This window comes from Lepisosteus platostomus, chromosome 12 (genome assembly GCF_059453375.1).
Source record: "Lepisosteus platostomus isolate fLepPlt1 chromosome 12, fLepPlt1.hap1, whole genome shotgun sequence".
Lineage (NCBI taxonomy): Eukaryota > Metazoa > Chordata > Actinopteri > Semionotiformes > Lepisosteidae > Lepisosteus > Lepisosteus platostomus.
The window spans coordinates 25196844-25210729 of NC_142622.1; the positions used below are offsets into that span (position 1 = coordinate 25196844).

The following is a 13886-nucleotide window of genomic DNA, read 5'->3' on the forward strand; positions in this document are numbered from 1 at the left end:
TGTTTCCAAACCTTTTGACTGATCTCCCGTTACGAATCTTCTGCTTCCGCCTCTTGACCTCGCCTTCTGGATTTTGCCTTTGAATTGTTTTGGATTTCTCTCGTTACCGGACCCTCTGCCTCCCTTATCGACCCAGCCTTTGGATTTTGTCTTTTGGTTTGTCCCTTTGCTACTCTGTGTCCTGTGGGATTCCGGTCACGCATAAGGATCCTTCTATTCCACGTATTGGTTCCCTGACAGAATAGTGAGCCTTATTAAAATGGATCAAGCGGACCAGAGTCAACTTTCTATTCTCCTTGAACACTCCCGGAACCTGGACCTGCTAACTACTGCAGTCCAGCAACTAGCTGACCACTTTGCACTTCCACCGTCTCCCCCACCTGCAGCTCCTGCCCCTGCACCCCCGCTTCAAACACAAACTAATCTTCTACCCCCTCTCCTCCCGGAAAAATTTGATGGTGACTCCTCCAGTTGTCAGGGCTTTCTGACTCAATGTCAGATGGCTTTCCACATCCGCCCAGACTGCTTCCCCACCGATAGAGAAAGAATTGCTTTTATGGTATCTTGCCTCTCTGGACGAGCTCTGGAATGGGCTGGACATCTCCTCTCTCGAAACGCTCCTGAGACTGCCAACTTCCACCTTTTCCAGACAGCTCTACAATCTACCTTTGGGCAGTTGGACTCTCACCACCTCATTGTTGCACGCCTCACTTCCCTTACTCAAGGATCTCGCTCTTTTCAGGACTACTCTTCCGAATTCCGTTTTCTGGCTGCTCAACTCGCCTGGGATCACAATGCCCTGATTCACTACTTCCGCCTTGGATTATCTGATGAACTCAAGGATCACGTTGTGCACCTGCCCCTGGACTTCCCATCACTTGACTCCTTCATTTCTCGAGTTTTTGAACTAGAGCTCAGGCTTCAACAGCGAAGGTCGGACAATCAAACCCCTCCCACACCCTCCCAACTGCCTTCCTTCCATAGACTGACCTCTGAGGAGAGAGATTGCCGACTTCGTGAGGGGCGATGCCTTTACTGCGGTTCCCCTGATCACCTCCGAGCCGCCTACCCCGGTCGCCCTCCTCGCTCCTATCCACCCGCTGTTATGGCCAGTGTCACTTCTTCCTCTCCCAGATCTGGACTCTTTCTCCCAGCCACCCTGTCATGGACTACTGGACAGACCTCTCTCTCTGCTTTTGTTGATTCGGGCTCCAAAGAGAACTTCCTAGACTCTGGACTCGCTTCGTACTGGAATATTCCCCGGTTGCCAGTCACCCAGCCCATTCGGCTCCTCACTCTTGATGGCTCCCCCCTCTCCCCTGGTCTGGTGAAGTGGCAGACCCCTCCCCTCACTCTTCGCATCGGCGCTACCCACCAGGAAGTCATACGGTTCTTTCTTATTCAATCCCCTTCTCACCCATTGGTTCTTGGTTTCCCTTGGTTACAGATTCACAACCCACACATCTCCTGGTCACAAAGGGAACTCACAGCCTGGGGTTCCCATTGCCTTTCGCATTGTTGTCAGCTTCCTCAGAAAGTTTCCGTCTCCTGCATATCTCAAGATAACCTCCCCAATATCCCTTCCCAGTACTCGGATCTACACCTAGCCTTCAGTAAACAGAAGGCACTATCCCTCCCGCCTCATCGCCCATCTGACTGTCCTATAGACCTAATCCCAGGGGTTCTACCCCCTAAGGGCCATGTCTATTCACTCTCCAACGAGGAGACTCAGGCTATGGAAGATTATATCCAGGAGTCCTTGGAATCTGGTTTCATCCGCCCCTCTTCCTCACCTGCCTGCGCCGGTTTCTTCTTTGTTAAAAAGAAAGATGGCTCTCTCAGACCCTGCATTGATTATCGCGGTCTGAATAACATAACTATCAAGAACAGTTATCCCCTTCCTCTGATTTCATCAGCTTTGGAATCACTCCGGGGCGCCACTATTTTTTCTAAACTGGATCTCCGCGGTGCTTATAATTTGATCCGCATTCGGGAGGGTGACGAATGGAAGACGGCATTCATTACTACCCACGGTCATTATGAATACCAAGTAATGCCGTTTGGACTGGTTAATGCTCCTGCTGTCTTTCAGGGGTTCATGAATGACATCTTTAGGGATATCTTGCACAAATATGCCCTGGTATACCTGGATGATATCCTAATCTTTTCCCGAAGTCCCCAGGAGCATGTCTCTCATGTGCGCGAGGTTCTTCATCGTTTGATTCAGAACAAACTCTATGCCAAATTGGAAAAGTGTACTTTCCATGTTACCCGAATCCACTTCCTTGGCTACATCCTCTCACCCCTGGGCATTGAAATCGACCCTGCCAAGACTGAATCCATACAGAACTGGCCAACCCCCCAGAATTTAAAACAAATTCAACGCTTCCTGGGATTTTCCCATTTTAACCGCCGTTTTATTAGGAATTTCAGCTCTGTCGTCTCCCCCATTACAGCCCTGACCCGAAAAGGTCCTGATCAAGGGAAATGGACTCCTGAGGCAGACCAACTTTCCTTCATCTCAAGAGACTGTTCACCACAGCACCCCTCCTCCGTCACCCAGACCCCAACCTTCCATTCATTCTCGAGGTGGATGCCTCAGCCAACGGAGTCGGTGCCATATTATCTCAACGTCATGGAGAGAAGGGTATCCTCCACCCCTGCGCCTTTTTCTCCAAAAAATTGTCCCGGGCCGAGACTAATTATGATGTTGGAGACCGAGAACTACTGGCTATCAAGCTTGCCCTGGAGGAATGGAGACACTGGTTGGAGGGGGCCCTACACCCTTTTACTATTCTTACGGATCATAAAAATCTCTCTTACCTACAAACTGCCAAACGTTTGAATCCACGCCAGGCCCGCTGGTCACTTTTTTTTCTAGGTTCCATTTTTTCATTACTTATACACCAGGATCCAAGAACATAAAGCCTGACGCCCTATCTCGCCTCCATGATCCTCCTGGCTTTTTGGACCCTCCTGAACCTATTATACCCCCTGAGAGAATTGTGGCTGCTATTAGATGGGACCTGGAGAACCAAATCAAACGTGCACTTCACAACCAAACCGTTCCCCCCCAATGCCCTCCAGACAGACTCTTCGTTCCTGATACCATACGCTCCACTGTTCTTCGCTGGGGTCATGACTCACTATTTGCAGGTCACCCCGGTGTCAAACGTACCTTGGAATTCATCTCTAGACATTTCTGGTGGCCTTCTATGAGGACTGATGTTACTGGGTACGTGCAGGCCTGTCCCATCTGTGCCATGTCCAAATCCTCCCGTCTTAAGAAGCCCGGTTTACTCCAACCACTCCCAACCCCTAGAAGACCTTGGTCCCACATCTCAGTGGACTTTCTTACGGATCTTCCTGAGAGTCAAGGCAAAACTGCCATTATGGTCGTGGTAGATAGATTTTCAAAGTCGGCTCATTTCATTCCTCTTCCTGCCCTTCCATCTGCTCAAGACATGGCTGACCTCTTCATTCTTCACATCTTCAGACTTCACGGCATTCCTGAGGATATCGTATCAGATCGAGGACCTCAATTCATTTCAAGATTTTGGAGGACTTTTTGCAAATCTCTTGGGACTTCCACATCTCTCACGTCTGGCTATCATCCTGAATCCAATGGACTCACGGAAAGAACCAACCAGGACCTTCTCACTTACCTTCGATCTTACGTCTCTGCTTTTCAAGATGACTGGGTCTCTCTCCTCCCCTGGGCTGAGTATGCTCATAACTCTCTCTCTTCCTCCACCACTGGGATGTCTCCCTTCTATTGCTCTCTAGGATACCAACCCTCTCTTCTCCCGGACTCTATCCCTGATTCGGATATTCCCTGCCTCCAGACGCGCCTCACCTTCCTCAAGAGGATTTGGAGACAAGCCAGATCCGCCCTCCTGAAGACCGCCTTGCGGCAGAAGACCACTGCTGACCGTCATCGACGACCTGTGCCCAGACTACGACGCGGACAGTTTGTCTGGCTGTCTACTAGAAACTTACCCCTTAGACAGCCTTCACATAAGTTGGGACCCCGTTTTATTGGACCTTTTCGCATCCTCTCCCAGCTCACCCCTGTAACCTATCGTCTTGCTCTTCCTCCAACTCTCAGGGTGCACCCCTCCTTCCATGTCTCTCTCCTGAAACCCTACCACAGATCCCCCCTCTCCCGGCCTCGGCCACCTCCACCCCCACCATGACTCATTGACGGTCTACCTTCCTACACGGTCAATAAGATCCTGGATGCCCGCTGGCTCCGAGGTCGCCGACAATTTCTAGTCGACTGGGAGGGCTATGGTCCTGAGGAACGTTCCTGGGTCTGTGAGAAAGATATTTTGGATCGCAGCCTCATTGATGACTTTGTTCGTACTCGCTCTCTGGGGTCGTCAGGAGCCGACCCTAGAGGGGGGGGTACTGTCACGCCCCACACTCTCCCTCGCAAACGACGTTACATTCACGGAACCTCTGCTTCCCAATCTCATCCCTGATTGAACCCAGCACATTCTCACATGCATCAGATTCCTCAAATTCTCACTCCCTAACCAATCATCCAATCACACCCCTTTCCTTTCAGTATTTAAACCCCCTTCGCACACCTTCCCATGCTCACTATTGAGAAGCCTTTCTTAGTATTCTCCAGTGCGTGTTTCCAAACCTTTTGACTGATCTCCCGTTACGAATCTTCTGCTTCCGCCTCTTGACCTCGCCTTCTGGATTTTGCCTTTGAATTGTTTTGGATTTCTCTCGTTACCGGACCCTCTGCCTCCCTTATCGACCCAGCCTTTGGATTTTGTCTTTTGGTTTGTCCCTTTGCTACTCTGTGTCCTGTGGGATTCCGGTCACGCATAAGGATCCTTCTATTCCACGTATTGGTTCCCTGACACTTACAGTACTAAATAAATCTATAACTTTATTTTCTAAGTACCTTGTACTTACATTACAGACAATTAAAGTAAAATGGATGCAACAAAGCTACTGTGAAATTTAAAGCAAAGAATTTATAAAAAAAACACTGCAAATTTAAAGCTATTAAAAAACAAGAATTGTACAGACTTCATTAACCAATAGAAATGTTTTAAAAGCATGAAAAATCTGCCACCTCAAAGTTTCTAGCAAAATAATATTTTTAATATAGCACAAAATGTGTTCATAATGAAAAGCTGCTAAGAAAAACAAAAAGCCTTTTAGTACCCCATATTCAAGGGAATTCTGTTTCAATATACAGTAGAGTAGCTAAAAACTATATTAGCAGGAATTTCTTGAAAGGAAATGCATTTTCCTTAACACATTCTTACTATTGATAAAACCTTCATGATAAGAAACCTACATGATAATAAGAAGTCCTTTTTATTTAGGTCTAAGGAATGCTTTGTTAAACTAATAAACAGTAAAAACCTTAAATAAATAAAAATATTTGCAACATTATGTATGACACTTTAAAATATATTACATGTAAAATTCTCTCTTAGAACAAAAGGACTGAAGATAACTGGGCAGTCCAGATGAGTCTATGGGCATATGATTAATGAATTTCCCACACTGTTCATTACCCACTGCTAAGAAGTGTTTTTCTTTCATTTATACATTTCAATTATACATACATTTTACATGATATTGAAACATGAAAAACATTGAATTTTAAGATAAACATCATCCATGAATAAATGTTTGTAATGGCTTTTATTTAGTTTCAAATCCAGGGTTGGGAGTGGACCTCAGTGTGCATCCCCCTCCAATTTTTATGCGGTCTTATGTGGAATAAGTTATGCATGGTTTAAAATGATGTGCCATTTCTTGAAATTGAGAACTGCCTGTTATTTATTGGTTATGACACCTGTCACATAAAAAGTATGTTTGTAAATACACTTTTTTGTCCAAGCATTTTCTTCTTTGATGTCATTCTAGAAAAACGCAGGACTAGCATAAGTAAAAGCAGCCTTAAAATGTTCCACATACCCAGTGATGGTTGTATCAACTTCATGTATCAGAGGAATAGAGAGGTGTAGAATGTTGTCAGACAGCTTGCTTTCATGCTCTGGATTTGCACTACACAAAAGGAAACATAAATACTAGATTAAACAATTGTCAAAATAATTTACACAAACACTAGAGGTAGAAACAAGGTAATATTCTTTACTACTACTTTAGAAGTAGTCTTTTACTTCTTTACTTTTACTCTGGAATAAAAATTGTTTTTTTTGACAGATATATTGGTCAGGCTGCCAGGTTTTTTACATTAATAAATTTATATAAAACTTAACAGCCTGTACGAACTCTCTTTGTTCAGTAGGTTTTCAATAAAGACACAGTTATTCTGTGCTTAAAAGAATGTATTAAACCAGTTAGGTAAATGTTCAGAAGTACTATAAAAATGTATAGAAACCCATGAACTAAAAAGCCGTTGGTAATACTGCAGCTTCTTAAAGTCAACAGATGTAAAGCAATGGTCTCAAAATAGACTAGTTAATTTCGTTTTTTGCTTCACATGAACTCTCATTTTGAACACAACACAATTGGAAATTACTTGGAAGTACATTTAAAACACGGGGCACTTCCTTATGCAGAAATGTGAACCATGCTGTTGATCCATGTTGTTGAAGCTGATATCCTACTACCAGATGGGCCACATAATATGCTCTCATTTTCAATCTTTATTTTCTTAAGTTCTCAGTTACATAGTTTATATAATTATTTGAATTAACTTCTGACAAGAGTCTCTGAGTGTTTTGTAGATTATCATACTTTAATTAAACAAATGTAATAAGCTGTAAAAAGCATGAAGACAAGTTACCATATATATCTATGAAAAAGTTAATTAACAACTTAACAGGTCAGTTTGGAACAAAATCCAGAAGACACAAGGGCATCTATGAATTGAGTTTAAGACCCTTGATCTACAGTACAGCAACTACCTTCTCATGAAAAGTTTATTGTATACTGCAACTGTTATATAATTTGATTTCATATCATTTTACAATGTGAAAATTATTAATTGATTCTTTTTGGTGTTTTTCCATGAATTTGAATTACTTGCTAGATTTTTTCGTCATCATTTGCAAAGGACAAACTAACATTATGAGCACTGTGTGATACAAGTGTAGTTAGTGTGTTGTAATTTCATTGAGCATATCTCTCAACCGAACAATCTTTTTTCATACTAAAATATTTCTAAATATTGCTGAGAGATAGAAAACATTTTTAAAAATAATAACAATATTAAAAGTGTTTTCTAACTGTTGCCTAAATTTGTTTGATGATTTCTATCATCTAGATGCAATGTGGATTTTTTTTTGGAAGGCTTCAAAAATGTTGTCCAAAACAGGTGTGAGACATTTCACACTAATAGAAAGAATAATCATTCAAAATGAATGACAGAATCACTGATCAATAGGTGTCAAATGTGGTGCATTAAATGTTATTGAAATGATTGCTTCATTTAATCTGTATCTCTACTGTGTATGTTTAAATCCACTTTATATAGAATATTAATATGGAATTGTAGCTGAAAATAAAAACAAGTTTAAAAAATATATATACAGTACCTAATGTAATGCAAATTTCAGTAACACGTAATCAGGAAACAATTTAACTTCAAATTTCAATTATGTATAATATATTTCACACACACTGTACTGTAGTGGCTTTAAAGCCATATGGTCTCATACATAATGTATACCTAATGTACATACAGTAGATGGTAGTGGTAGCTAAATATAAAAAAAACAAAGTATTCACAGTATTCGACTGTCTTCATAAACATTTTATGCATAAAAATAATCAAAATAGGTTTGTTACAGTGGTTATTTTGGAAATGTTTTGATGTGCTTGTTCTAACTATATAAAGTTTATATACTTCATAAAAAGCTATAATGTTTTATCCTTTTCTAAGAATCCGTAATAAGAACACACACATACTGATACCAATAATGATTTGATACCACATGATAAGGAATAATATTATGGAATTGTGTAACAAAACAAATGTTGGCAGTTAAAAATATCACTTGTGAATATTTTGGAAACATTTTGATGTTAGTTTTTTTTAAACCTTTATTATTCTTGTAGTGGTAATGGACAATGAAACAATTTCAGCAACGAGTAATCAGCAAACAATTTAACTTTAAATTTTGATTATGAAAAATATTTCACACATACAGATGCAGCCATTCAAAGTGAGCGGTACAGACACCGCGGTACAGATACCGCAGGTATGATGACACGGGATACCGCAGTGCGTGATTGGTTGACCGACAGGGGCACTCGTGGTCCGTTGGTCTGTCGTAGAAAGACTTACTGTAAACGTCTTTACTGTGCCCGTTGTAGATATTGAATTTTACCACTGAAGGGAAATCTTAGTAGCTGAGCATAAAAAGAATAGGAGCATACTGTAACGCGTGTGAAGGCCATAAACGATATTAATTTTGGAACATAAACATACAGTATATGGCTGGTCTTGGTACTTTAAAGAAAAAAATACACACCGGTATTCCATTTCTCCCTAAACATTGTAAGCTTCGAAGTCTTTAACTAACGTGATACCGGAGTCAACAAGCATACTTTTAGAATTTGATTAAAAGGGAATATAATATGGAATCGCGTATCTCAAGAAATTAATAACGGTATGATTATATCCGTGTACTGCGGCAGGGCTGTGTAGGGCTGTATATAATATGGAATCGCGTATCTAAAGAATTTAATAACGGTATGATTATATCTGTGTACTGCGGCAGGGCTGTGTAGGGCTGTTTCGCCTACCTGATCATGCGAGCTGTCTTGTAGCCTACTGGTCTAGGTGCGTGACTACCAACTGGCAGGTTGTGTGTTCGAATCCAGCTGGTGCTGGACTTTTCATTTTTATTTATTTATTTTTTAATCGCGTAACATAAACATATTACCGTATGCAAACTGTACTGTATACAGTATGTATATGTATATTTAATGTCTTAACTGTGCCCGTTTAATTGAATTAAAAAAAAATTATTTAACACAAACATTAAGCTGTTTACATCTTCCGCCTGAGAACAGTCACCCGTTGCTACCCAACGCAGAATGGTGATTGGCTGACACTATCTGACACCCCTCTGATTGGAGAAAAAAGACGTGCTGGTTTGCTATACACACTACCAGGAAGAGGATTTCTTTCTATTCAAAACGTGTATTTTAAAAGTTTAAGAAGTAAAAACCTTACAGCGTACACAGATTTCTAAACTGATCAAGATCGTTATCTTTGTCTTATGCATAATAATGTTCACCGCTCTGTCCAGCAAATTAATAATAAACTTTATTTTATATAGCGTTTTAAACGAATAAGTAATTAGATTGCTCATAAACCTAATCACTTGCTTTTTCTTTTTATTTAGGCTCAGATTTCAACTATAGATCGTATTATTAATAACCATAATAACAACCAACCAACAAAAACAACCATATAAACATAATGGTGGTGCTGGACCTTCCAGTTTTATTTATTTATTTTTTAATCGCGTAACATAAACATATTACCGTATGCAAACTGTACTGTATACAATATGTATATGTACAGTGCCTTGCGAAAGTATTCGGCCCCCTTGAACTTTTCAACCTTTTGCCACATTTCAGGCTTCAAACATAAAGATATAAATTTTTTATTTTATGTGAAGAATCACCAACAAGTGGGACACAATTGTGAAGTGGAACGAAATCTATTGGATTTTTGAAACTTTTTTAACTAATAAAAAAATGAAAAGTGGGGCGTGCAAAATTATTCGGCCCCTTTACTTTCAGTGCAGCAAACTCACTCCAGAAGTTCAGCGAGGATCTCTGAATGATCCAATGTTGTCCTAAATGACTGATGGTGATAAATAGAATCCACCTGTGTGTAATCAAGTCTCTGTATAAATGCACCTGCTCTGTGATAGTCTCAAGGTTCTGTTGAAAGCGCAGAGAGCATCATGAAGACCAAGGAACACACCAGGCAGGTCCGTAATACTGTTGTGGAGAAGTTTAAAGCCGGATTTGGATACAAAAAGATTTCCCAAGCTTCAAACATCCCAAGGAGCACTGTGCAAGCGATCATCTTGAAATGGAAGGAGTATCAGACCACTGCAAATCTACCAAGACCTGGCCGTCCCTCTAAACTTTCAGCTCAGACAAGGAGAAGACTGATCAGAGATGCAGCCAAGAGGCCCATGATCACTCTGGATGAACTGCAGAGAACTACAGCTGAGGTGGGAGAGTCTGTCCATAGGACAACAATCAGTCTTACACTGCACAAATCTGGCCTTTATGGAAGAGTGGCAAGAAGAAAGCCATTTCTCAAAGATATCCATAAAAAGTCTCATCTAAAGTTTGCCACAAGCCACCTGGGAGACACCCCAAACATGTGGAAGAAGGTGCTCTGGTCAGATGAAACCAAAATCGAACTTTTTGGCCACAATGCAAAACGATATGTTTGGCGTAAAAGCAACACAGCTCATCACCCTCAACACACCATCCCCAACGTCAAACATGGTGGTGGCAGCATCATGGTTTGGGCCTGCTTTTCTTCAGCAGGGACAGGGAAGATGGTTAAAATTGAGGGGAAGATGGATGCAGCCAAATACAGGACCATTCTGGATGAAAACCTGTTGGAGTCTGCAAAAGACCTGAAACTGGGACGGAGATTTATCTTCCAACAAGACAATGATCCCAAACATACAGCAAAATCTACAAAGGAATGGTTCACAAATAAACGTATCCAGGTGTTTGAATGGCCAAGTCAAAGTCCAGACTTGAATCCAATCGAGAATCTGTGGAAAGAGCTGAAAACTGCTGTTCACAAACGCTCTCCATCCAACCTCACTGAGCTCGAGCTGTTTTGCAAGGAAGAATGGGCAAGAATTTCAGTCTCTCGATGTGCAAAACTGATAGAGACATACCCCAAGCGACTTGCAGCTGTAATCGCAGCAAAAGGTGTCTCTACAAAGTATTAACGCAAGGGGGCCGAATAATTTTGCATGCCACACTTTTCATTTTTTTATTAGTTAAAAAAGTTTCAAAAATCCAATAGATTTCGTTCCACTTCACAATTGTGTCCCACTTGTTGGTGATTCTTCACATAAAATAAAAAATTTATATCTTTATGTTTGAAGCCTGAAATATGGCAAAAGGTTGAAAAGTTCAAGGGGGCCGAATACTTTCGCAAGGCACTGTATATTTAATGTCTTAACTGTGCCCGTTTAAGCCCGTTTAAAATCCGCAATATGGAAACAGAACCTGTGTAATTGTTGATAGATGATGTACTTGTAACATTTTTTCAAGACGAACTACAACATTTAAAAAATGACTTGTATGTACTTGATATATCTAATCAATCCACGGGTCCCAGCACAAAACGAAAGTAAAACGCATACCGTTTCGCGCTTCTTATTAGTTGCTCAAAAGTAATTTGACCGTATGAAATGCATAATATAAACCTAGAAACATATACGTGAGCAGTACTTAAGCACTGTAGTATCGGTGTTAAGACATACCTCTCAAATACTGTAAATCAAGTTAAAAATATCTCAAGACCGATTCTGGTCGTAATGAAACCATGCAAGGGAGTTTTTATGTCCGTTGCAGTTCTTTTGCAACATGAATATAATTATATCGTTATTAATTTCTTGAGATACGCGATTCCATATTATATTCTCTTTTAATCAAATTCTAAAAGTATGCTTGTTGACTCCGGTATCACGTTAGTTAAAGACCTCGAAGCTTACAATGTTTAGGGAGAAATGGAATACCGGTGTGTATTTATTTCTTTAAAGTACCGAGACCAGCCATATACTGTATGTTTATGTTAAGATTTCCCTTCAGTGGTAAAATTAGATATTAATATTCAATACTTAAACGGGCACAGTTAAGACATTAAATATACATATACATATTGTATACAGTACAGTTTGCATACGGTAATATGTTTATGTTACGCGATTAAAAAATAAATAAATAAAACTGGAAGGTCCAGCACCACCATTATGTTTATATGGTTGTTTTTGTTGGTTGGTTGTTATTATGGTTATTAATAATACGATCTATAGTTGAAATCTGAGCCTAAATAAAAAGAAAAAGCAAGTGATTAGGTTTATGAGCAATCTAATTACTTATTCGTTTAAAACGCTATATAAAATAAAGTTTATTATTAATTTGCTGGACAGAGCGGTGAACATTATTATGCATAAGACAAAGATAACGATCCTGATCAGTTTAGAAATCTGTGTACGCTGTAAGGTTTTTACTTCTTAAACTTTTAAAATACACGTTTTGAATAGAAAGAAATCCTCTTCCTGGTAGTGTGTATAGCAAACCAGCACGTCTTTTTTCTCAAATCAGAGGGGTGTCAGATAGTGTCAGCCAATCACCATTCTGCGTTGGGTAGCAACGGGTGACTGTTCTCAGGCGGAAGATGTAAACAGCTTAATGTTCGTGTTAAATAATTTTTTTTAATTCAATTAAACGGGCACAGTTAAGACATTAAATATACATATACATACTGTATACAGTACAGTTTGCATACGGTAATATGTTTATGTTACGAGATTAAAAAATAGATAAATAAAAATGAAAAGTCCAGCACCAGCTGGATTCGAACACACAACCTGCCAGTTGGTAGTCACGCACCTAGACCAGTAGGCTACAAGACAGCTCGCATGATCAGGCAGGCGAAACAGCCCTACACAGCCCTGCCGCAGTACACGGATATAATCATACCGTTATTAATTTCTTGAGATACGCGATTCCATATTATATTCCCTTTTAATCAAATTCTAAAAGTATGCTTGTTGACTCCGGTATCACGTTAGTTAAAGACTTCGAAGCTTACAATGTTTAGGGAGAAATGGAATACCGGTGTATATTTTTCCTTGTGATATTTTAAGCTCTAGTTGAATGATAGGTGTCGCATTTTAAATCATTTTCGTAGCTAGAAATTATGAAACGCCCTGTTAAAAGCAAGGAAGTTTTTATGCCCGTTGAAGTAAAACAAAATGCCAGACAAAGTATGGCTTGGACAGATTCCAAGTGCTTGTACAAATGTGCTAAAGAAATTATACTTTGAGTATACAGCTTGTCCAAAGTCATCCATTATTAATACTATTAGTAATATCTTCAGTAAAGGCTTTGATGCATAAATATTTCTGATAAAGGTAGGTTGTGTACTTTTGTCCAACTGAGCAATCTTGCTTTCATCAAATATACCAACATTTTAATGACTGATGATTAACATGCTGTAATACACAGTTCAAAATTAAAGGCTCAAATGCTGTACATGAGAGGTTAAGCTCCCCCTGGCGGTTTTACAAGGCGACGCCAGATAGTTAGTCACGTGACACACGTGAAATGCGTGATACCGTGTGATACCGTGACACGCCCACCGGGGTATGCCGCGAAATACCTCACCCATTTTGAATGGCTGCATCTGTACTGTACCATAGTGGCTTTAAAATCATACTGTATCATACTGTATACACAATATATTTATACAACCATTAATTTATTTATTCATACATATATTTATACAGTCACACTGCAGTTCACTGACAGTGTTTTAGCATATCTGTGGATATGTACTGTACCATTTTGCTAAAGAACAAGTTACTGAGCTCTCTCTCCATTAAACATCCTACCAGTTTCAATTGAAAGGATACATTTTCACACAGAACCACAATTATATGATCATTTCTAACCTTTCTGTTCACTGGTGTCAGGTCACATTCTCTCTACAGCTGTTTAAGATTTCAAGAAGAGAAGTTTTTTACCTTTTTGCTGTGACTAGGAATTGCAAGTGCCTCTCAGCTCCAGAAAGATGGCTGGTGTCAAAAATCACAGCTAAATGGTACTGCATGAAGAAGAATTGAAAATCGCATGGTTATCACCACATAAAAAAAGTG

At 40.1% G+C, this 13886-nt stretch overlaps 1 protein-coding gene and 1 long non-coding RNA gene across 2 annotated transcripts in view; both read right to left on the reverse strand.

Moving 5' to 3' along the window:
• itga9 (integrin, alpha 9) overlaps positions 1-13886 on the reverse strand; it is a 159632-nt gene that overhangs the window by 26129 nt on the left and 119617 nt on the right. Inside the window, exons 20-21 of the mRNA XM_088601479.1 lie at positions 13755-13834; positions 5953-6042 (exon numbers count right to left, since the gene is read on the reverse strand). Coding sequence (XP_088457605.1) covers positions 5953-6042; positions 13755-13834 — 170 coding nt within the window. The remainder of the gene's footprint in view (positions 1-5952; positions 6043-13754; positions 13835-13886) is intronic.
• Positions 72-2468, reverse strand: LOC148651341 (uncharacterized). The gene is made up of 2 exons (XR_015925726.1): positions 1794-2468; positions 72-380 (listed from the first exon to the last, which is right to left on the reverse strand). It is a non-coding gene; the product is annotated as an uncharacterized LOC148651341 (long non-coding RNA).